The following is a 24,678-nucleotide window of genomic DNA, read 5'->3' as shown; positions in this document are numbered from 1 at the left end:
GATTCGATCCGAACCGTGACTTTTATGATCCGTTGCACCACTAGTTAAAGGTGTCATTTAGAAAGGCACAATATAATGTAACAGCTCGATGAGGAGCTGTATGGGTTCAAGTTGCTACCTCTTTGTAACATTACTTAAGCTTCTTTTTCAATCTGCACGAGCATCATACTGTGCACAGCCTGAATAAAATACTTGTTGTTACCACCTGTAGCAGCAGATGTCACCAAAATCAACCCAGACTGAAATCATAAGGACATATTTTTTTCCCCCTTTCATATAAAGGGCACCACAGTACCAATTGTTTTCCATCATAATAATACTGATGTTTATGTAGTGGTGTTTTAATAATTTGGGGAATAGCATATGCAGTATTTGTATAATTTCTATATGTATGCTTTATGTCTCTGTCAGAGTGTTTCAATGGGCCAGGATAAAGTTGTCATGGGGCCATGAGGGGCCTGTGTGTGTAGGGGGTGTCTGGATAATGAGGAACAGGCCATTCCCTTGGATTCCTGCACCCCTGCCAACAACCAGGACCCCCAGAACCTCAAACCCCCCACTTCTTTTCTTTTTTCTCCCCCCTCCTGCTGACACCTGGGATTTTGTTCCCTCCATTTTCCTCTCCCTCCCAGCTTCGTTTTTTCCTCTCTCTCTCTCAAGTGGAACACCCCCCCCCCCATATTTTATACATTTTTTCTTTCTACCTTCCCTCCCCATTCTTCATCCCTCATACCCGTCTTTGGATCACAAGTCACATGTCACTTGCCTCCTAGCACATTGGCCCCAGTGTCTGCATCCTTTCCTCCGTCCCTCCCTCCTTGCTGTAACTCCCCGCTGAGTTCTCAAACCCAAAACTGACCACATCCCCTCCACTCACCCTTTGACTCCCTTCCCCCCTTTCGCCTCCCGCCATTCTCTCCCAAACCCCTCTGTTCCCCACCGAGCTGGCCCCAAAGCTCTGATCCTTTCCTCCATGCCCCTAAACTTCCCCACTGTGCCCTCCCAAGACACACACACATACACCCTCACCCCGTGGCGACTGGCCCCAAAGCAGCCCCTGTTTGTCTCCCTCCCTCTGTTTTTCCACTCTTTTTTTTTTTTTTTCCCACCTCACCTCTGTCTCCCATAACAGCTTTGAGGACTTAGATTTTTTATGTCCTTGATTTAAGTTGGATTTCAGAAGTGTTTTTTAAATTATATATTTTTCGTTTCTGTTCTTTTATTGCTTTGACTTCTAAAAGTCAGAGGTATGTGACTCTAGTCACATTGCTTGACTCGAGCGAGACTCAAGTCACCAGTTTTAGGTTTTGCAACTTGGCTGGTTTAAACTTATGAAAGACTCAACTTGACTTTGACTTAAACTATATTCCTTGAGGGCGGCACGGTGGTCTAGTGGTCAGCACGACCGCCTCCCAGTTCTGAGGACTCCGGTTCGAGTCCAGGCTCCGGCCTTCCTGGGTGGAGTTTGCATGTTCTCCCCGTGCCCGCGTGGGTCTTCTCCGGGTACTCCGGTCTCCTCCCACATTCCAAAGACATGCATGGCAGGTTAATTGGGTGCTCCGAATTGTCCATAGGTGTGCTAGTGCGTATGGATGGTTGTTTGTCTCTGTGTGCCCCGCGATTGGCTGGCAACCAGTCCAGGGTGTCCCCTGCCTATTGCCCAGAGCCAGCTGAGATAGGCTCCAGCACCCCCCGCGACCCTTGTGAGGAATAAGCGGTCAAGAAAATGGATGGATGGATATTCCTTGATAAGTCATTGTTATTATAGTAGAAAATCCGCCTTTCCAACAGAGTAGCCCAAAGGAAAAGTATTTTTGTGCGTCATTTACCCAAACCTGCCCACTCAGTGCATGTTATGATTCCCTATGCAGACATCACTAAAACACGCACACAGTACTGTCTTATGGAAGGAGCTCTGGCAATTCCAGCATTATGTTTACTATAAAATAGGCAAAAAGAGAACAGCACCAGGAAAAGTTCAAAGATTAAAAAGACATCTCCAACACTTTAACTTCTTCCTTCACTATAACCCCATATGACAGGTAAGGTACATTAAATTCGCAGTTTTGCTCACCGATTACAGGTCAATATTCATTAAACTTAATGACGGTGTTTAGTTGAGTTAAGGTAATAGACATTATGGAGACTAGTTTCAAACTATTAAAAATGATGTGATTGTGAATGTGGTAGTACAGCTATAACGTACGTGTCTTATCGTAGAAGCTACATGTTCAAAGTGAGTGCAAAATGGGAATATACTGTAATTTAAACCAATAATGTCATCAGTGTGTGTTGCTCTGTACCATTTATTTTGTTGAAACTGACTGCTCACTGTTGTGCCAGCTCTCTCGTCTGTGTGCCCCCCACCAAATATAGTATACTAAATGTTTTTAGTCACCATCTGTGATTCTAAATAACCCCAACAGAAAGAAAAACAGGCCATGCATTTTATAAGACAATTCAGTATTATCTGATCTGTGTCTATTCACCATGCACACTTGTAAAAAAAGTACTTGAAAATGATGCTTGAGTAAAAGTATCAGTACCCTATGGAAAATAACTTTAACATAAAGTCAAATATTGTAAGTCATCTTGTAGAATATTACCTTAGGAAACGTTTTAAAGTAACTAACATTTGCTGTACATAAGTATCAAAAGTTATTTTCTGATTTTAAAGATTCTTAAGTATTGGCAGTAAAAATAACTAAAGAAAAAAGTGAGTGGTTAGATATTTGATTGTTTGTTTTTTTTTAGGTTCACTTCAACCGTGTTGACTGATGAGCTAAATATACTTTTTTAAATATTTTCTTTAGCGATGTGGGGAAAAACAATATCCTTTACTCCAAGATACTATTGTGATTGAGCTTAAGCTTGTGTGACTTGCATAAACCAAGTAACGGCTTGACTCAACTTGCTTGATTTTTGACACTGTACAGTAACTTGGGATTCACTAAAAACTTCAAGACTGAGACTTGGGACTAGTGTTATTCCGATACCGTTTTTTGGCCCTCCATACCGATTCCGATACCCAGTTTTGCAGTATCGGCCGATACCGATACCTAAGTTTTTTTGTTTGTTTGTTTTTTCTTCAACATGAAAAAGCTGTCCTGTCATTGGTTCAGAGCATTCAAGGGCCAATAGTATATCTTAGATCGGCATGCAGTGAGCATGTCACATATCAGTGAATGTTGTGCACGAGCAAGACACAAGATGCTGCATCCAAAATCCTATATTAGCTTTGGAATTAATGGTATCGGCATGTTACTTGTGAGTAGTCACCTATACCGATACCACTGTTTTAATGCAGTACCGGCGCCTCTGCCGATACCAGTATCGGTATTGGAACAACACTACTTGGGACTTAATTTTGACTTGCGTGTATGGGACTTGCTCTCCCTTATGTTGGAATGTATTTGGATTCAATAAACATGATGCTACTAAACATAGATTTGAGTATTAAGTAGCTAAAAAGTTATTTTATAGCACTCATAGACCTCCATATTTGTATTTTATTTTTTCTGGCTATTCAGTCAATTCCTGACACATTTTTGCAGCAGAATAAAAAAACAAATCAAGAACCTTGATGCCAAAGTAAAGGTATTTAAATGTCTGAGTGAAAAACTTTTCAGTTTGTCTTATAGTTTCAATAATTAAAGTGTAACCATCACTTTTTATGTACATGTTTTCATAGTGGTTCAGACGGAGGAAGAGGTTAGGCCGATTTGGAAACCCAGGTTCCTGTAACCCTTGCAAAAACATTGAATGTGTTTCCAGTCTCTTTAGATTCAGTTTCTTTTGGACACAGTGCAGGGTTTTTATATGTGAGATATTTTTTATTTTTTTCATTCAGGATTTTCTGGATCTCAATCTTTTATGAACTCAAGGCCATTGTTCTCTTACAAACAGAAAGATCAAGTGTGCTTATTGAAGTAAATTGTTTGTTTATTATGATGGCTTGAAAAAAATAATTGTCAGATTCCATTGTCTAAATGAGGCCTCTTGTTTACAGTTACATGAAGCTCATTGAATGCACTATAAAAGCCAATGCATGCTAAGTTTAATATCCCCAGGTGTCTATGCATTCATGCACATGCACAGTTTCAGTCACAGACAGTCGTGGCAAAGGCCAGTGTACCACAGGGAGACAGCCTATAATAGTTTTAACCCTGCGCTCAGGTGTGACTCGCCTTTGTCCAGCCAAATGTCAGAGAAAAGCACAACTCGGGGGAGAAACGGCTGAGAGGGGGAGGAAACAGAATAGGGAAGAGGATCAAGAGTGAAATGGACAAAGTGGAAATGATGCAACTGTATGTGTGATGCAGTCATGCGGGATAGTTTTACCCTCTGGAAGGTTAGATCAAGGCACTGCTACATACTATGACACAACCTTTCTGCCCTGTTATATTTAGTAATAAATAATGAACCTCTTTGTCAAGCTATGGGTGAGTCTCGTCAATGAGCTGCGTGTGCCAGGCTGTCCTTCTGGGCACCGAGTTATGTGGGGGCTGGGAGTCCTGCTCAGCACTGTTCTGTTCCTGTCTCAAGAGCTCCCTGGGGGCGCTAGGACCAACTCTGCCAGCCTCCCACTCCCACTTCCCCCCATCCCGATGCAGAACACAAATGCACGCACACTGACGTCAGCTGCTCTGGGCCCTCTCCCCTGGGTGCTACCAGAATCTTTTGTTTCCCTCCCCTCTGTTCACTCCCAGGCTCTCCTTCCACCCTGCTTACTTCTTTCCCTGTCTTTTGTCCCCTGAAATAGGTGTCCTGCTAACTGCCTGATTGGAATTCACTGCACTGTGGGAAGTCTGAGGGGAAGGACATTGTCAAGTGTGTTATTATTATGCATATGATTAAAATATACGTGTGTGGGTGTGCATGCGTGCGTGTGCTTGTGTGTGTGTGTGTGTGGTATGCATACCTATTTTGTGTGTGTGTGAGAGACCTGTGGTGAACTTGTTGACAACAAATTTGGTCGGAAAATGTAGACCAATTTAAGCACCACATGTACCGTAGGTGCCATCTTCAAAATAATGTTGGAAAACGTAACGTATCTGACAAAACAAAAGTATATCTACAGCACATTTACGGTAGACATTTGACCAGCAGTCATTGGTAGAGAGATCATTTCCAGGTCCCCGTTGACCCTGAAGATGAATCAGTTTTGTCAGCAGCTGTTAGCAGGTTATTGCTTGTTTTATAATTGTCATAAGTTAGCCGATCTATGTGTTTCCGACTAATAAAATACGAATGTAAAAGCCTAATATATGCTCATTCGAGGTGTTCCATATCATACCTTCTACGATATTACCGGTGTATTTTTTTGGGTGATAAAAATTCGAAATATCGCGAAATTGACGTGGTGACGTAAGCCATAACATTATATGTCATGTTGTCCATTTGGACGTACACGCTGTTTGCTGCTGCATAAAAACAATGCTGGAGCGTGTGGCTGTGAGCAAAAGTTCATTGCTGGAGCACTCTTGATCAGACGCACTCCTTAAGAAAAATAAAAATGCAGACGGTGGTTGGATAATACTGAAGTGGTTGTGTAATTTTTGGCCAAGATAATCCGCGGTGGTTATTTTATCGTGACTGATAAGTCGCCACCTCGTTGACGTGACTTTGTGATGCTAACCGGCCGCTAAGCTAATGCGCTCTCGAGGAAAAAGCGTGCACGTTGCTATCACGCAGCGCCCTAAAAGGGCACATTTGTGTTATTCATACTCGCTAGTAACGTCTACAAGCAATCACGGCATTTTCTTGCTCCTCTGATTGCCCAATCAGAGACGTTCACAGCAAAATGACACTGGAGGGTTGCCAGTTTCGACAAAATAACCACTGCCTAAACAATTGTGGGGAAAAAACATTTTTCAACAATGCCTGGGATGTACAAAACATCACACCACAATCTGGCTGCTACCGTATCATTGGTGATTATTTTATTTATTTATTTTTTGCCTCTACAACACGAGGGCTAAACCACACAGGAGAAAAATAATGGACTTTCTTGACTCATGCAATTTGCCACTGACTTCTGAAGGATTGTGTGTTTGTGTTTTCTTTGTATCTGCAAAGTAAATGTGCTTCAAGTGCTTTAAGCCATTACCGTATGTTACAGTTGGACCTTTCAGGGTAAAAACTACCTGGCCTGTTTTTTTTTTTTTAAATTCCCATTTCATTCCATTATGGTTGCTATAGTTGCACTTTGTTTCCATTTCAATTGTGAAAAAAAGGTGGCTTATATATTGTGCTGTAATAAAAGTGCTCAGCACCAATCACAAATCTATTGTTCAATAATTATTACCAATATCGTCAAAAATATTGTCACCGCAAATTTCTTTGAAATAGTGTGATATTATTTTTAGGCCAAATCACCCACCCCTAATGCTCATGATACGTTTGATTGTGAAAGACCTGTTGCAGCACATTTGACAGGGAATAATCATTTACCAAATTGAGAAAATTGTGTTTTCAGACTTCAAGTCAAACTTTTTTTCGTAGTTTGTTAGGTAATGGAACGTATCCTCAGGTGTGAATTTTGTGTTAAAGTTAGAGCTCAGACTGTCATTCAAATCCCCTATTCCGTTACTTCTGTAATTGTGTTGATGGCAGCGAACGGGATCCTGTTGGGTTCGAAACGTGTGCTTAAAACTACGGAAAAGTTTATCTCTTTTGTTTAAAATGGCTGCCTTAATGAGAATCCCGTGTGTCTTTGTGGCCACAGGTAGAATTCTGGTCTGCTATTGGGCCTTTTGGTGCTGTAAATAGTAAATCCTTGTTGTTGCAGCAAACTACCGGCATACATCACACATTAGTTTACATGACTTCTACTTCTTCACTTTATTTTTATTTGCCATATCTGCCACGAGCAGATTCTACAATATACCTTTTGGCCACAATGTAACGCAGGATTCTAATTAAAAGCCATTTTAAACTAAAAAGAAAAACCTATCTGTAGTTTGTCAACCAGAACTCCTTCGCTGCCGTCAACAGTATTAGGGAGCTGCGATTTTGGCTGGCTATCTGAGCTCTACCGTTCTTGTTTTCAGTAAAATAAATCTCACAAAAAAATGTGAAGTGTATCTATTATGTTTTTATCTTCTTCATGATGCAGTTTTTGAATGGTGCAATTTATAATCCCCAAAATATGGTACTTTGCTATCATGGAAGGATTATATTAAGCCCAGTTGATAACCATGGTGGACAGATTTTATAGTTCCTTGTCTATTGTCGATCAGTACTGGTGGTTAGAATTATGTGTCTCTTTTTAAAAAAAAATATTTGTCTTTTATATTACACCTGCTGTAGTGTATGTTATGCATATTTGTCTCTGTCCATGTGTTTGAAGTGAGCAATATTTTTATGGTTATTGTCAGTGTATTGGTTGTAAAGCGAAAGAGAGAGTGTGTTGTTATGTACTGTATGTTTCTGTTCCCATCTACTTGAATTGGGGTTAAGGAACAAGAGAATTCCTCCATTGTATTCCCTCCTTTCCCTTTCGCCCCCTCTCTCTTTGTCTCTCTCTCTGGTGTAAGTGGGATGTCTTGAAATATTAAGCAAACTGCTCTTCATTTTTCAAATATGATCGAAAACACACTGCTAAATAAATCAGGAGTAGCGGCTGCTAGGGAGCGCAGTAAGATGAGGTCTTTCAAATAAACAACAAAACAACACAAACAATGACTGTAATGAAAGGGGAAGATGGAGAAGGATGGTAGTTAAGAGAAAGCCAACTATGATTGAATGATGATTGATCGATCCGTGGGATCAGCGCATCAATCCATGCAGAAACATGCATCTATTTTAAGTACGCCAAATCTCTTTTTCTTTGCATTTCCTTTGTCATAGTTGCAGTCTTTTACTCTTCTCTGTACTCTAATGAGAACTGTTCAACCGGAGAATTGCACTGCCCTGCACTTTGAGTCTTCGTACATGTTTGCATTTTCTCTTCTTCACCTCCGCCCTGCTGCAAGTGACTGCATGAAACGTCCAACTTCCTCCATCAATTGTCCCTTCATATTTGAGCCGTGTTCATTGTACTGGGGGTGTTCATAGTGGATTGCAGACTTTTGGGGGTTTTGGGTGAGAGGCTAAGTGGGGTATTTCTCCCCCTTGTCAGCTGCCAAAACATGCGGTCTGCGAATAAGCAGATAAAATTGTGTGTGAATGTGAGTAAAGAAAGCTTCAGTCTTGGGCATGAAGATATGCGTCTGTGTTTGTTATACATTTTGAGTAGACGTGGGTATTTGTCCTGTGTGTTGGGGAGTTTGTCCTCTGAGAATACTGTTTGTGGTGAGGGCTAGTGACAGCTGCAGAAGGGGTGCAGGGGCTGACTGCTTGCTGACTGATAAGGGAGGGGGTGTTCGTATTAGAGACATGAAGAGACGGTTAATAGTTTAGCTGTGCATGCCTAACGCAAACACACTTGTGTGTCTCACCGGAGCAAGGAGACCAAAGCCAGGTTGACAAAAATGTGGATCTAAATTAAATTCAATGTCATTTCAAATATACTGGGACACACCTCGTAATCAAGTCTGTGCCATCTCCCTGATCAAATCGATTTTAGACACATTTGGATGATATGCTTCCAGATTTGTGTGAACAGTCTGACGAAGGTGTTTTTCTGTTCCCAGGGCACAAAGAAGCTCTGTAAGGTATTTTCGGATAGGTTGATGTGGTAGAACCTCAACCTCTGCAAACACCTCTGGCATGGACTACAACAGATGTTGTGAATTAGGCCCTCTCTGAAAAGGGCACACATTCTCATAGAGACACTATAATGTAGCTGCAAAGAGGGCACCAACTCAATTCCTACCGGTGTGCCAATACCAGTGACATAAGGGTACATGTGTCATGTGGACTTGTGACCTATCTCTGCCCATGGTTACTAGTGCCCACCTCTGCCTAAAGCAGTGCTTCTCAATTATTTTCTGCCATGCCCCCCCTAGTAAGAAGAAAATATCTCGCCCCCACCACGAAACTATAAATAGTATCATTTGTCTATAAAATTGTTATAAGCACACCTCTGCATAACACTGTATCCGTATTAACATACAGTATAAGAGAATAAAAAAAAAGAAAGACATATGGACCAACTTATAACAAAGAATAGCTTTAACTGTAACAGAAAAGATTTAAAGTGCATCTGAAATTAAAAAATAAAATTAAATCCTTAATTAAACTATAAACATTTTTTGACTGACCATGTCAAACCATATGATACAGAAAAATAAAATTACATAAAATCAATACATAATAATGCATTGAAACTGATCACCAACATTAACTCAGGAGCACAATATTTAAAAAACAAAACAAAAAAAACAACTTTAACCTGCAAAACAAAAATATAAAATAATGAGAGCGCCACTGCCCCCTAATGTAGTGGAGGTGCAATTGCACTTTATTCTAGGACAGTAAAAAAAATAAATAAATACAAATAAAAAAAATTGTAAAAAGCATGTTCCCCGAGGTCAAACGCGCCCCCCTTGACGAAGCCTCACGCCCCCCTTGGGGGGCCCGCCCCACTATTTGAGAAGCACTGGCCTAAAGGTTCCTGAATGACACAATGGTATAAACTTGTTCCCGGTAAAATTTACCCACGCAGTCATATATTGCACCATGTTTTTCTAATGTCCCTTCTGCTTAATTCCTACCTCCCCAGCCCACACATTCAAAGACTAACACAACCTATGAAGTCCCATAATTTGATTGTCTTTCCTGAAATAATAATAGCCCCATTAGTACTTAATTATTCATGTTTTAGTCGTACAATCCAAGTTAACGGTTCAAACATTAGTACATAATAAAACTCCAGAGGCTATGCTTTTAATTTAATTCCACCGTCTAAATTAATTTTGGGCCATGCTTGTGCTTTTCGCTTGCTCCTCCACAGAGAGGAGAGAGACAGGCGCTTAACTTGGAGTGGTGCAGCAGCCGCAGATGACGGATAGAAATGGCAGTTCCTTAGGCGGTATTCACACTTGAAAGGTTTGCATTGGTTAATACATACTCTGGTACAGTTGCTGTAATACTGTGCTACATTTCGTAAACATGTTGTTACACCAACAGTAAAGTGATAGTTTCAGTTAGTTTGTGTTCCAATGTGAACATTAAGTGATTTAGTGAACGGTTTGCCCTGTCTCCTTTGCTCTTTCATCATGAGGCCATTAGAGACTGTCCTCCAATTGAAAATGACCCCAGAGGTCATTTTTACAGCCCCAAATTTCGCCCAATCGTTATTTTTTGGATTTAAGCAACCCCTATCGGCAATGTAAATAATTGAAAATTTGAAACTGACTAAAACCCATATACTAATCTCAACCATCCAGGAGTGTCCCTCTGTTAGGAACATGTGTTACTACACCCATCCCACTATGTGAAGGACATTTTTTGAACACAACATTTGAACCCAATGGCGTAGAGTCTATTAGAGTGTACCAGAGTCCAGGTTGATTCTGAGTGTCTACGGCGTCAGAACCAAGCTGGTCTTCCTCCTGTGGGGGAATTGTGGCAGAATACGCTCGGAGATGTCGTATTTTTGTGCGATGACCTATGAGGTTGTTTCATTTGGAGGACTTGTGGGGACTTTAAAGGTAAACAGTATGCATGCTAATTGATGACCATTTTTAAAAGCCGTCAAAGTGCGTGATTGAAGTCAATCAGATGCAATAGTTTGGAACCCCCAACAGTCCACCTTTCTGTTGCGATGGCCAACCTTCCAGTGGTCTCTGTTGATCTGCCCAGCTTGGTTGCAGACCCTATTGACAACACTTTCTTTATATGTTCCCTGTTGTAAACCCACATACAAGCCTATTCCTTACCAGGCCTTTTCATACTTCCCTTTTCCATTTCTTTAATTGTGCTGTTTGAAACATTGTCTGAATGTATGCTTCTGCCAAAGTTACTTAAAAGAAGAAAATAAAATCTCATTTCTAATGCTGCTACTAGAACTAATAAGCACAGACACCAAGTCCAACTTGCAGATGTAGCTTTCAATAATGGGACCCCCTGTCCTTCTTCTCCCTCTCTGCCCTGTTGACCTCTCCCCACTTTGATCTGTTTCATGTCACCAGCTCACACACACCCACTTACTTCCACACAACACTCACACACATACTTAAGTACTAAATCCACCTTTGTTTCTGTCCATGCATCCCTCCCTGTGTGTGTCTGAGCACTCGTCTTTGTTAAAGCCAATTGTGAGCTTTCATTCACTCAGGGACCTTTTTTTCAGGGCAGTTGTTTTTAAACGTCCCCATCACATTGGACTTGATACTTGGGGATTATTCCCTTCCCAGCCTGCCTTGATGGCATATGTTTGCCTCTTTGTCTGTCAAAAAGGCCAACAATGGCTAATAGAGTAGGAGTTAACTTCTGGAGTGAGTCTAAGTGACAAACATGTAGAACTGCATCTATCAAATATTTAGGTATTCTGTTAGCCTAGTGAAAATCTATCGAATAATCAAGTATTCTGATAAAGATTTAAAATAATTTTTTCTTGGTTAACATACAATTGTAAAACACATTTACACTAAATAAAGTGCGATCAACTCGACCAACTGTGCTTGAAACGTTTAAATGATTTTAGACAAATCTCTGCCCATAGATTATGGTCTATGAGACATCATGACATCAGAACCACATTATTGATTTTGACGGCTAAAACGGCACATTTGAGTCAGCCTGATTTGTTAAAATCAGTAGGAAGGGCAACTGTGATTGGCTGTCAGCATCAAAGTTGGCAGACTCAGTCATTTTTGTCTTTTAATTTGGCCTTCTGCTAACGTTGGTAACTGCTGCTAAACGCTGTAACAAGCACCATAAATACAATGTCAGCATTTCATTTATTTTTTTATTTTTTTTGCGTCCTTAATTACCGATTGCCAATATTGCCTTCACAATATTGCCCCAACAACAGTCGGGAAGACGAGTCAAATAAATCGTACCAAGGTATAGATGTCATGCGATATGCTGGCAACGGGTTACGCTCATGCTTAGCATGAACAGTTGTTGCTGCGGTTGTCTTGCCTTCTTCTCCTGACAGTGTACCATAAACAAGTGGGCAGAAAAACACCTGAGGCAGAGAAAATGCCTCGAGCATTTTTTTTTTTTTTTTTTTAACCGAGATACTCAAATTAGCCTGCGATCCTTATGAGGATAGGTGGTTCAGTCTGATAATGGATGGATGGATGGATGGATGGATGGATGGATGGATGGATGGATGGATGGATGGATGGATACTCAAATTAAACAGGAACTTATTTCACACCTGCAAATGTGCAAAGTTATTTTAAGTGTTCAATACACATGTAACAGAGCCACAGTACTAAGTTGCGATATGGTGTGTGAAATACATCTCACTGACTGAGTTATGTTATGAATACTAAAGCAATATCCTCTAAAATGAGTCAGTTTAAGGGCGGCACGTTAGTCGAGTGGTTAGCACGTCCGCTTCCCAGTTCTGAGGTCTCCGGTTCGAGTCCAGGCTCGGACCTTCTTGGGTGGAGTTTGCATGTTCTCCCCGTGCCCGCGTGGGTCTTCTCCGGGTACTCCGGTCTCCTCCCACATTCCAAAGACATGCACGGCAGGTTAATTGGGCGCTCTGAATTGTCCTTAGGTGTGCTTGTGAGTGTGGATGGTTGTTCGTCTCTGTGTGCCCTGCGATTGGCTGGCAACCAGTCCAGGGTGTCCCCCGCCTACTGCCCAGAGCCAGCTGAGATAGGCGCCAGCACCCCCCGCGACCCTTGTGAGGAATAAGCGGTCAAGAAAATGGATGGATGAATGAGTCAGTTTATCTTCTTAGTGTGACGAGACATGAGGCATTTACTACAAATACAGGATCACTGTGATTTGGGTGTTTGTGATGCTTCTGAAGCTATACAAAGTCATACTAATCATATTTTCTTGTATATTCACTTTATCTTTCAACCCACCCCTTTGCTTTAGTGTTTTTTTTTTTTTTTTGCTCTTTCATTTTTTTTACCCTTCCCTGCCTTTCTTTCCGTCATGCTCAGCCTTCATCTCGCTTCCCTTTTTTCTCCTTTTAATCTCCGTGGCCGTCCTTGACCCACAGCTGGTAATATGGACTCTCTTGGGGGAGTGAACGCATTATTGCATCAGTAATTATTCCACATTATGTCCAGGTGGCATATAAAAGCAATAGAAGTTACTCGTGGCTGTGTTTTTCAGAATGTAAACATGTTATCATAGTACCTACACATGGTTTTAGTTTGGAGTGGTGTAGAACTACCCACAACATGATTGAGAGGTGTTTATAATGTTCTCATTACCTTATTGGGGGCGCAATATTGGAAACATCACTACAAACTACAACCACTGGACACTATATGTTTATTAATTATAGTGAAATATAGTTATTTGCCAGCTCCACCCGCAACCCTTGTGAGGAATAAGCGGTCAAGAAAATGGATGGGTGGATGGATATAGTTATTTGCACCACTGTTCTAAACCATAAAAAATTGCATGTTGGGCTGGGTGGGACAGATATGACAGTATGTGCGATAGGATTGCATATGTGTGTGAATGTTTATTATTTATTACTTTCTGCATATAGTGTATAAGCGCCCATCCCAGTGTGCATTCTCTCTTGCCGTCTGTGCCCCTAATCCCTGAATGTGCCACTAATGGCAGGTCCAGGTGTTCTGCTCTGCTTCTCATTTCCCCTGGGAACATCTCTTTAGTGTGTATGCGTGTGTGCTCGCATGTATTCCACTCATGGGGGGTTTACGCGTTGTGACTAGGGGGCTGTCCAGGATCCGATCCTCCAGAAGGGAAGGGAGGGAAGAGGAATGGCAGGCAGGAGGTACCCGCCTCCCGCAGCTTGCTTTCTGGGTTCCCCTGAGCACAAGACCCCCCTCTACCATGCTCCCCTGGGTCTTCACAGCCTCATTGCCTTACTGCCTCTTATTCCCCTCATTTTGTATTCTCATCACTCTCTGCTCCTCATCATGGGAGTTTATGTTTCTGCATTGCGTCAGATTTTTGTGGAAAAGAGCTTCAGTAAATTTCCTGTCTGGACAGATCCTGTATTTATGCAGCCAAAATCTGTTTGTTTACCTGTGTGCATATGTGTGTAACTGCGTGTTTGTGTTTTGAAATGCAAGCTCCAGCTGCCTGCATCACTTATTTATAGGTCCCACTTACACATAGGTTAATGAGGAAGGACTTGTGTGTTTGCGTCTGCGTAACACGGTGGATACATTGCAATATCAGTTGGGTCCAATTGCACTATTGTAGACGTTGCTCATTTCCCGATGAATAGACTCATGGATCTATAGGTTGCTCTTGCTAAATGCTAATGATCCATTATTATGCACAGGGTAGCACTTCAAAAGTAACCCAGCTCGTATTATTCGACGTGTGCATTATTACAAAAGCACAAGTACTTGTGTAAACATCTGAGGGCCTCCTTATGTGTGTTTTATGCACGTATGTACATGACTTATGTGAACATGTTTCTAGTTTAGCGAATAGTTTGTCAGCTCAGCAAACCTCATTTTTATAAATAGATGATATAGCCGCTAGCGATCTTGGCACAGAGTGTGACCACACCATCGTGCGTGCATGCTTGTGTCCATATGTGGTGTTTATGTGTGCATTGGCATGGTGTTGTTGTTTATCTAACACTCTGCCTGGCAGCTGGTTCTCATTTCTGAGTGAACAAGCAGCAGAGGAGATGGACAAAAAGTGGAACAGGGAAGGTGATGATGAGGGTTTTGTGGCCCAAGGAAAAGAACCACTGACACTGCTGTTCTGACCACTGGTAATTACTTTTTGACAAATTAGGCCTTCGTTACGATACAGGCTCGGTGAGTAAGAATTTGATGACAAGATGAATAAAGGTTGACCGGTGAAAGCACAGTAAAACCCTTAAACTTTCAATATGTATGTAGATTCTCAGTCATCAAAATTGTGGTCATCTGCAAAGGTTTGAATCGAGACAACTGGACTTTTCTTGTTTGTTGAAGACATTTCACCTGTCATCCAAACAGCTTCTTCTGTTCTACAGTTTAGGAGTGGAGTCTCTGGAGAATAGGGACACACCTTCCAAGCAGAAAAATTGAGACTCCACGCCTAAAATTTAGAACCGAGGAAGCCTTTTGGATTAAAAATGAAATGTCTTCAAAAAAACAAGAAGAATTTCCTCGATTCAACCTTTGCAGACAAAATTTCAGATTTGTTTGGATTTCAAAACTATAAATCCTTCATGTGCGCATCATAGATTAGAAAAAACGAATCCATGGTCAAAGAGCTGCTATCATGAAAACATTTTTCAACTGTACAGACCATTTTAAATATTTTGCCATTCTTACAAGTCCAACAAGTGTTTTTAACACTTAAAACACAACTTTTTTTATGTGACCTTAGGGATGTTTCATATCATATTTTTCAGACCGTTACCAGAACGAGTACTCAACTCTTGACTAGTCACCGATACCAATACCAAGTACTGATACCACTGTTGGTTCATAAAATTGCCCTAAAAAAAACAATGACAGATAATTTTAAAGAAATACCTATATATCCCAATGTATCATTTTTCCTTAGAAATGCATGAAAACAAAGGCAATTTTCTGTTCATAAAATGTCCTCAAGTTTCGGCCTGCCATCGCGAGTGCCAATACCTTGAAATAAAGCCAGCTATCCAACTTATACTGATACCTGGTAGTTATTCGCCCATTCCCAGTTTAAAAAAAAACAACAACAACAAAAAACAAAACAAAACAAAACAAACAAACAATACCTTTACTTTAATGACACCACTGACGGGTGCCAACTTGTATAATCACAATAAAGTCCATTAGCCCAGAAGAAGACTCTTGAGTCGAAATGCATTGGGCAATAAAATTCTCTGTAACAGACTGCCTCAGCTTCTCCACTTAAGTGGCATAAAAAAAAACACAAAAGCCAAACAAAAAGAGGAGAGACATACATTAGACCTTACTTGCCGAACTGATCTTTCTCAAAATATGCTGATGTCAAATGTGACGTCATGCATGACGGTGATTCAAACTTCCACTTTTTTTGTAACTTTAAAGGATTTTTATTTATTTATTTTCTTTGGCATGTCATGACTTATTTTTATTAAGAAACATATTTGGTTGCTAAATGTATTTATGCTGTTCATTACTTTTGATAGCACCCAATATTTTTGTTATCAGTGTTGTTTTGAAATGTGATGTGATGTCTGTACAGTATATGCGGGCTTTACGCAGATCTGCACAACATAGACTGTCAGCCCTCCTCCTAACCTTCTGCCCTCAAACACACTGGCACAAGCGCACAAACAGACACACACTGTCCATATGGAGCAGTTGGCGCCCAAAAGCGTCCAAAGCAGCCGGACCCTTTCCCAGGGCAGAAGGTGAGGGTCCCCACTGCCTGCGTGCTGTGTGTCTGTGTGTGTTTGCATCCGTCCGTTAGTATCGTCAAGGGCTCAAAACCCGAACAGACTGCTTTATCGTCCTATTGGTCTGTCCTCTTTACTGTATCTAGTGTGCACTTGTCCCAACAGACCGCATCCCATGTGCCCCCCACAAGCATAAAACAGGGTTGCATGTAGCCATATGTGAGGAACCAATGCATGCGTTTAATATACAACTGTGCTGCAGATACATTTTGGTCCAGGACACTGTAATGTCTCAGGTGAAAATGGTTGTATAAATGACCGTTGGGAAGTGAATCAGTCTCCAATTGTATTGAGGGGAAAAAATGGCTGCCATCACTTTTTCTTTATTTCTTTATTTCTTAGTTTTTTCCTCCCCCTTTTTTTAACAGCCCCATCAGACTCTACACAACAGGTAGTTTCAACCAAACAATCTGACTGGTCAAATGCATCTTCCTGCTGTGAAATTCTGAAATGATGCATAGCAGTCAAAAAGCTGTGCTTGCCTTATCAGTTGCCATGCCAACTCACAGCTTTCTCTTCTGTTCTCAAGTTTTTCAACCCCAATCACATCTAGTATTTGGCCACCTCCCTGGTAGCCGGTATGCTACAAATCACAAAAGATTTTTTTTTCCCAACACATTTTTTTTTCTACAGTCATTCTGTGTGTTTTATTTTTTTTAATTTATTTTTATTTTTATTATTATTTTTTTTTTGATACTCGGCAATCAGGGGACCCATAGAAGATGAAGGCTGAGAGGGAGTGGAGGTCTGCAGGGTTCCTGTGGGTAAAGGCAGTGTTCTATGCTATGGCCTAATAGAAATATGTGGGGAAAAAACTAAAACACTGAGTGGAGCAAATAGCGGTGACCCTTGACCTAAACATATCTGAAATCCTAATTTTCTGTAGTACATGGAACAATAACATTTGTGGTGTGATGTTTGCATGTTTTTTGCCGACACAAGCAGTCCATTTAGGGTACGATCATTGGACAAAAACAGAGTTAAAACATAGAATTGCTCCATTCAATTGTGTCAGCTGACCGATTGCAGAGAGCAATTTGCATGTATTTTACTATTGTTTTGCGCCCATGTCATCTGTTATGTTTACGCATTATTAACCACTGTCTAGCAAGTGTTATAAAAGTTACGCCCCCACCATTACTCTCCAGAGCTGCATGTGGATGTTTTTTTTTTCAACAATATTGAGTGGAAATAGTAACTGTTTTGTTAAAAACGGATCACTGTAATGCTAAAGTACACTGAACCGTTTCTGTCACAAGGGAAAGTGAGTGCAGATTAATTTCCTTTTATTAATCTGCTTTGACAGCTCATGATTTTATTTATTGCATCACTCATGGCTCTAAGACCTTTGGAAAGAGTTTGGGAAGAAAATGTCACCGCAGTGATTTGCTTTTGAAAATCAGTAAGAACTTTTTGTGACTTGGATGGTTGATGTATTCTTAACATTTTATTGTTATAAATTAGTGTTGTTTGTTGATCATATTAGAGATTGAAAATGATGTTGGGATGGTTTTATGTTGATGTTGGTAATGTAAGCTATAAAACCAACTTGAACAATATGGTGTTTGTTCACTCAAGTGGGATGGTGTTTTGTTTTGTTTTTTTCCTGATAAGTACTGAAAGGTGAGGATTCTGTCCATGATAGCAATAAGTAGCTTGTTGCTGCTAAATAGTTAGAAACTGTCTTAGTAAATACAGCTTCATACTAAACTGGGAAAAAAATAGAATTTGCAGTCTTGCGAGAGAGCAGGGGAAAAAATGAAAACGGCAAACCCCATGTGTCAGATGAGATTTTTTTCCTTAATGTACATTATTTTTGAAAGTATATATTTGGTAGATTTGGTATAAAAAAAATAAATAAAAAAAATCTGACATCTTGCCCAAAGTCAGCTGAGATGGCCGTGACCCTGAAGACAGGAGCTATAGAAAATGGACGGATAGTCCATATTGTGGATTTCTTCGCTCTCCTATGGACTTAAGTATACATGCTGCTGAGTCCTTCTATCAGGGGTGAAGGCTAACAGTTGGAGACTTTGTTGAAGCATGGATGGATGGATGGATGGATGGATGTAGTTCTCTAATGAGTAAGAACATGAACGCTGCCAGAGGGCGGGATGAAGACAGAAGAGTAGAACAGGGACTTCTGTGGACAGAGGAAGGGATGACATGGGAGGAGACTGCAGAGTGAGAGATAAAGCAGGAACACAACACTTGGGGACCCGTGTTGCGTGGTCCTCCACTTTGTCTCTCTCGTTGGTTTTCCTGAACAAGAGAAGAAGATAAAAATGGGGCCTGGGGGTATACAAGAAACTATATGTGTCAAAACCCCTTTGCCCCCAAATAACACCCCCCATTTTTAAACTACATTTTCTACTTTTCTTCCCAAAGCAACCCCCACCTCCCCTCAGAATCGGGCACAATATCCATCCACCCTTAATGTCTCTCTCCTCTTGAGGTTTCTTCTATAATTTAACATTTGACTGAAAATTTCTCCACCCACCCCCTTCTCCCCTCCCCATCTCCCAATTCCTCCCAGTTTACCATTCGGCCTTGTCTTGCCAGGTCCCCTCGTGGCCAACTGACAAAGACGCCGTTAAAAAGCCGTGTGATCCTCCATTTTAGCGCCAGCCACGCTAGTCAGAGGATTAGGGCTCTTTAATGACGCTAATCTCCCCTCCCATTCTTTCCTGACACCCCTCCACCCCACCCTTCAAAAAGTGATTTCTCCCTCATGCTCTGACCGAATCCGTCTGTGTTCAGTCCCTCTCGTGCCTCGCGTCTTTCTTCCTCCTACTTTACAAGCGCACAAACATTACATCCTCACCAACTCACACTTTGAACTGCCTTAAAACAAGTTAATTTGCTCCATCTGCTTTTCCTCCAACAACTCCAACATACCAACATTGAGGGACATGGCCATTAAAGTGACGATCCGGCGTTCTGTGACTCCCATTCCGATTTGATTCCAGCCAAAAACATTTTGAAATGTGCTTATTTTTCCTTTATTGTATGTTAGAATGTGCCCGGCTATTACAATGTTTGTATTTATGACTTGGATTTTGTTGGTATCCCTTCTTGTAGTTCTGATTGAATGGATTCATAAACAGTTTTAAGGATACAAATGATAACCACTGGATCTGTGTTTATGGCTTTGGATTAGTTTTGTATTCGCAATATGACTACAAGGAAAAAGTAATATACTGTATTGTGTACAGTCAATACATTTTTATCTTTAATTTGATTCACTCATTCACTCGCTTGTATCTCTATTTGGTCTTTTTCCATATTTTTTTCTTCTTCAGCTTTTTTTTCCTACTTGAATTTATAATTCATAGTTTTACGGTTTCTTTTTTAACCGACACCGCTTGCAGAGTTCTATTTGCTCGACGCTGTGCCTACATTTTCCCGGCAATCGATTCATCACAAAAATCTGTTTCCATGCGCTCTCTGTAATGCAATACACAGTAGACTACACAACACCCCCACACACCCCCACACACGCATACATGCAAGGAAGCACGATTGTAACTGGTTGAGGTGAAACGGTGCGTGTCAGTACGATTTGCAAAACTATCCAGAGAAACGACATGTTGCCACCAATGCGGCCTCGTGTTGGCGTTGTTGTAATATTGGTGTGACTTTTCTCTTAATCACCTTTTGTTCCCCTATTTTCTCCTCTTTGATGGTTTACAGTTGATATCAATCAGATGAAATAAAAGAAAATGTCTGCTCTATCCATTTTGCAAATGCTAAATAGCCTCACTGCACTGCTTTGCTCAGCACGCCAAGGCGAGTGAGACAAGCGCGCATTATTCAGCCCCCTCTTTGTCGTGTCAAACATTTTCCTGAAGTGTCTGTTAAAGAAGCAGTTGCCCCTGTGCTAGACTGCACTGGGTCTAACCTCTTGCATAGTCAAGGGAGAAGCGAAAAAAAGAGCAATGCTAGCTTGTATTAGAGATATAGGGAGTGAGTAAAACAGTCTTTCTCAGCGCTGCATATCTCCTAATCGCTATTCAGACGTTTCAATCTGCCAAGGCCCTAATGAAAATATGATGAGGCGGATCTCTGGTCCTCAGGGATGAATGGAGGGCTGGGAGGGGATGGATGGAATGAGGGATGGCTGCAGAGGGAGGATGGAGGGAGAGAAAATACACTCTGTCCTTATTTCTGGGCTCCGCCGGGGATACATAGTTCTTGGAGCCTTCTATTTAGATGTTGCTGCTGCTGCTGGAGTATGTGCCTTTCTTCTATTTCTTTCTCTTTATCTTTGCCACCCTCATTTGCCTTCTGTGTTTGCAGGCGTGTGTGTAACCAGGATAAATGTGTTTATTTTTTTTGTTTATAGCCTCTCTCTCTCATTTGAGAACTCCCACAGGCTGCCTCTTGCCTTCCAAGAAAGATGTAACTTCTTATTAATCATTCTAATGCTCCCTGTTTTACCCCTTCTCTCTGCCTGTGCTCTAATTGCAATTTTTTTGAAATCCTGTGGCTATGTACTTTTTCCTATTTAGCGGTGCATCACTCTGAAGTATTTTAAAACAACACAATCTCCGCTCTTTTTTTTTTTTTTTTCCCCAATCAGACGGCGATGACGACCCATCGGGGCTGTCCTGGGTGCCCTCCTCGCCCTCCAGCAAAGATGTGGCGTCACCGTCACAGATGCCCGATGGCTGTTGCGACCTCGGCATGGCGACCGGCGGCGAGGAGGAAGGAGGTGCAGGTCTGCCATACCCGTGTCAGTTCTGCGACAAGTCCTTCAGGTAGCAAACTTGACACATTTTGACTCCCCACTGAAACAGTCAAAAAGCAGTATTCTACTTTTTACCTGAACATAGGCACAATAAATGTACTGTTGTCTTCCATTTGACGAAATATCCTTTTGTTGATTTAAAACAAAACAAAACATCATATTAAAATGATGTGTAAATTATTGAAAAATACAATATGAGTCATACATTATTATTCAATGAAGTAGAAAAATGTGGGATAAGAGGCATTGTACTTGATTGGATGAAACCAATATTTTATTTGTCATTTTACTGTACTTTTAGTATGGCCACGATCATAGTTTCATTTCCTTCTTCAGCAAACTTTTACTACACAACATAACTTTTGACGTGAAGGATGTTATAAGAAAGCAATAAAGCCCTCTGTACATGTACAGTAATTTGCATCTCCTGTTGTCACATTTTCATCTTCAGCCGGCTGAGTTACCTGAAGCGCCACGAACAGATCCACAGTGACAAGCTGCCTTTCAAGTGCACCTTTTGCAGCCGTCTGTTTAAACACAAGAGGAGCAGAGACCGCCATGTCAAACTCCACACAGGTTTGAGTTTGAGTTTGAGTTTGGTTTATTAAAAGGACAGTGTACAGTAACATTAAAAAGATGGCTGCACCAGATTTAGCAATATGCTAATTTCCATCTGTAGTCCTCGGGCCAGGGCGAAAGCATTTGCCAAGAATGTTTTCATTAATCAAGGTAGACACAGAAATCACATTGGTCCTGTTATGCTTTGCTAACGACACATGCTACTTTTTTTTTTTTTGTATGATCCTACAAATGGAAGTAATGATTGGTGTTTTAAGCAGATTGTGGAAATCATATTAACGTAAACAATTGAATACAATTAGCAATATTTGTCTTTTTCTAAAAAAAAAAAAAGAGAAAAAAACAGAATTCACACTTTAAAATCCATAACAAATGAATATGTGAAAAAAAAAGATTGACTAGTACACTGACCTATTTTACTGTCCACACTGCTCTTCTCATCAATAACATTCCTTTCACATTAATTTTAATGCGTCGACTTGGAAAACCCCTACAAGCTTATTGTTGGCTATTTCACATCATTTTACCCCCCTGACTCACTCATCCAATCACAAATCACCACACCTTCAGGGTCTCACAGACATCGAGAATAAGCACTAAAGGAAATGGATGGACACAGATAGCTAGTTTGAAATGAGTGCTTCATTTATTTGCTTATTTATTTCAACTGAAGTCTGCTAATTATCCCCTCTCAACCTGTCAACTGATGCAGGAGATAAGAAGTATAGTTGCCAAGAGTGTGAAGCTGCTTTTTCCCGCTCTGATCATCTAAAGATCCATCTCAAGACACACAGGTAAAAGTGTCTCGTATATTATGGATTTTAGATATTTGTCATTACTTACGTTCATTAAAGTTTGACAGATATTGCTAGTTTTGATTGCACCTGAGTCTAATTTGCGAATCCGCACATTTAGCTCCAGCAAACCATTTAAGTGCAGCGTGTGCAAACGGGGCTTCTCCTCCACTTCATCATTGCAGAGCCACATGCAGGTATACTGCACCGTCTTGTTATCTTATTTGTGCGTCATCATTGACATTAACATATAATATAGTAATGTAAAACACCATATTTCACCATCATTTTCACGACCAAGACTGCTTTCTTTCTCTTGCAGGCGCACCGCAAGAACAGAGAGCACCTTGCGCTGAGGAGCGAGAAGGACGGAGGCAAAAAGGGAGCTGGAGGCGATGTTGACCTGGAGCAGGACCTGTACATGTGCGATTACTGCGAGGAGACATTCAGCCAAACGGATGAGCTGGAGAAACACGTCCTGACCAGGCACCCCCAGCTGTCCGACCGAGCCGACTTGCAGTGCATCCACTGTCCGGAGATCTTCCTTGACGAGGCCTCACTCCTCACTCACATTGACGCGCAGCATGCCAACCGCAAACACAAGTACAAGAGAGCATTCCCTTTCGCCATCTTCAAACAATACACTGCATGCTAATGTCTGTTTCTTTGTTTTTATCTGCAGATGTCCTGTTTGTTTAGAACAATTCCCCTCAGTTGAGGATGTCTACTGCCACCTAGACAGCCACCGCCAACCTGACTCTTCCAATCACAGCGCCGCCAGTCCTGACCCTGCACTGGGGAGCGTTGCCTCAATGAGTTCCGCCACTCCAGATTCCAGCGCCAGCCTGGAGAGAGGATCCACCCCAGACTCCACCCTCAAGCCCAGTCAGGGCAGTGAACGAGGCCGCAGAAGAGGCAACGACAGTGGGGAAGAGATGGGGATCAGCTTAGTGCATCCAGGTGGAGGTAGGTCTTGAGCCGCTGTGTCTGAGACTGCTTTGACACGCTCAGGTCGATTTACTGTATATCTGTTTCACTGTCCATCCTCCTCAGGTGGAGGAGGAAATTGGGCTAAAGTGACATACTCTTGCCCTTACTGCTCAAAGAGAGACTTCAATAGCCTGGCAGTGTTGGAAATCCATTTAAAAACCATCCATGCTGACAAACCACAGCAGAGCCATACATGTCAGCTGTGCCTGGACACACTGCCGACGCTCTACAATCTCAATGAGCATGTGCGCAAAGCTCACCGTTCCAGCGGAGGAACTGCAAGCCCGGCAGCAGCAGCTTTTCCCCTTCTGCAGTTTGCGAATGTGACAGCGTTTCATTGTAACTACTGCCCTGACATGTTTGGAGACATTAACTCTTTGCAAGAACACATTAGAGTGTCACACTGTCTGCCTGGGGGGATTATGGCAGGGTCCACCACATTAGGTAAGAAAAATACATAAGTAATTAAGATGGGATGGGCATCATAATCAATTAATTCGTCATTAAGAACTGATGGTTCACTTATTGAAGCAACTAAGGCTAAATGGAGGGTACAACTTAAGAACAGAGGCACTAACTAGTTTTTTTGAAAATTGCAAATTATTCACTCAAAAAAAACAGTTATAACTCAAATTGTGTCAAAAAAGGGACCAATCCAACTTTTTGGGTTATTCGTTTATTCTGAAAAGTTGTCTCAAAAGTATAACCCACAAAACAACCCCCGAAAATTGTGTTGCTTTGTGCTTTATTCATTTGGGATTGTTTGTTATATAAATAAATATGAAAGTTGGATTTGTCCCTTTTTGACCCAATTTGGGTAATCGTTTTACATATTTTTTTAGTGTGTGCGCTGCATTTCATAATATAATAATAATAATAATAATAATAATAATAATAATAATAATACATTCTAAAAACAAAACAGTTGGGTCAAAACAACCCAATTTGGGTAAAAAAAAGAAAAAAAAGACTGACCTGCGACTTGAGTCAACTTGACTCATGTTTTGGGTTGGGTTTTGTACAAAATTGAATCATTTTGTACAAAAGAATCACCCCAAAATTTCTTGTTTTGTACTTAATGACCCAATTTTTGGGGGGTTGTTTTGAAAGCAACCAAAAAAGTTGGGTTG

The 24,678-nt window shown here is 41.1% G+C and overlaps 1 protein-coding gene across 3 annotated transcripts in view; it reads left to right on the top strand.

Moving 5' to 3' along the window:
- znf423 (zinc finger protein 423) overlaps positions 1 to 24,678 on the top strand; it is a 195,778-nt gene that overhangs the window by 43,283 nt on the left and 127,817 nt on the right. For all 3 annotated transcript variants that reach the window (XM_077515846.1, XM_077515845.1, XM_077515847.1), the window contains exons 4-10: positions 21,018 to 21,195; positions 21,637 to 21,761; positions 22,477 to 22,558; positions 22,680 to 22,755; positions 22,881 to 23,161; positions 23,241 to 23,524; positions 23,612 to 23,992. In XM_077515846.1, the coding sequence (XP_077371972.1) occupies positions 21,018 to 21,195; positions 21,637 to 21,761; positions 22,477 to 22,558; positions 22,680 to 22,755; positions 22,881 to 23,161; positions 23,241 to 23,524; positions 23,612 to 23,992 (1,407 nt within the window). The remainder of the gene's footprint in view (positions 1 to 21,017; positions 21,196 to 21,636; positions 21,762 to 22,476; positions 22,559 to 22,679; positions 22,756 to 22,880; positions 23,162 to 23,240; positions 23,525 to 23,611; positions 23,993 to 24,678) is intronic.

This window comes from Festucalex cinctus, chromosome 3 (genome assembly GCF_051991245.1).
Source record: "Festucalex cinctus isolate MCC-2025b chromosome 3, RoL_Fcin_1.0, whole genome shotgun sequence".
Taxonomy (NCBI): Eukaryota; Metazoa; Chordata; class Actinopteri; order Syngnathiformes; family Syngnathidae; genus Festucalex; species Festucalex cinctus.
The sequence above is the reverse complement of the archived record's forward strand: the minus strand, read 5'-3'. Positions and strand labels throughout refer to the sequence as shown.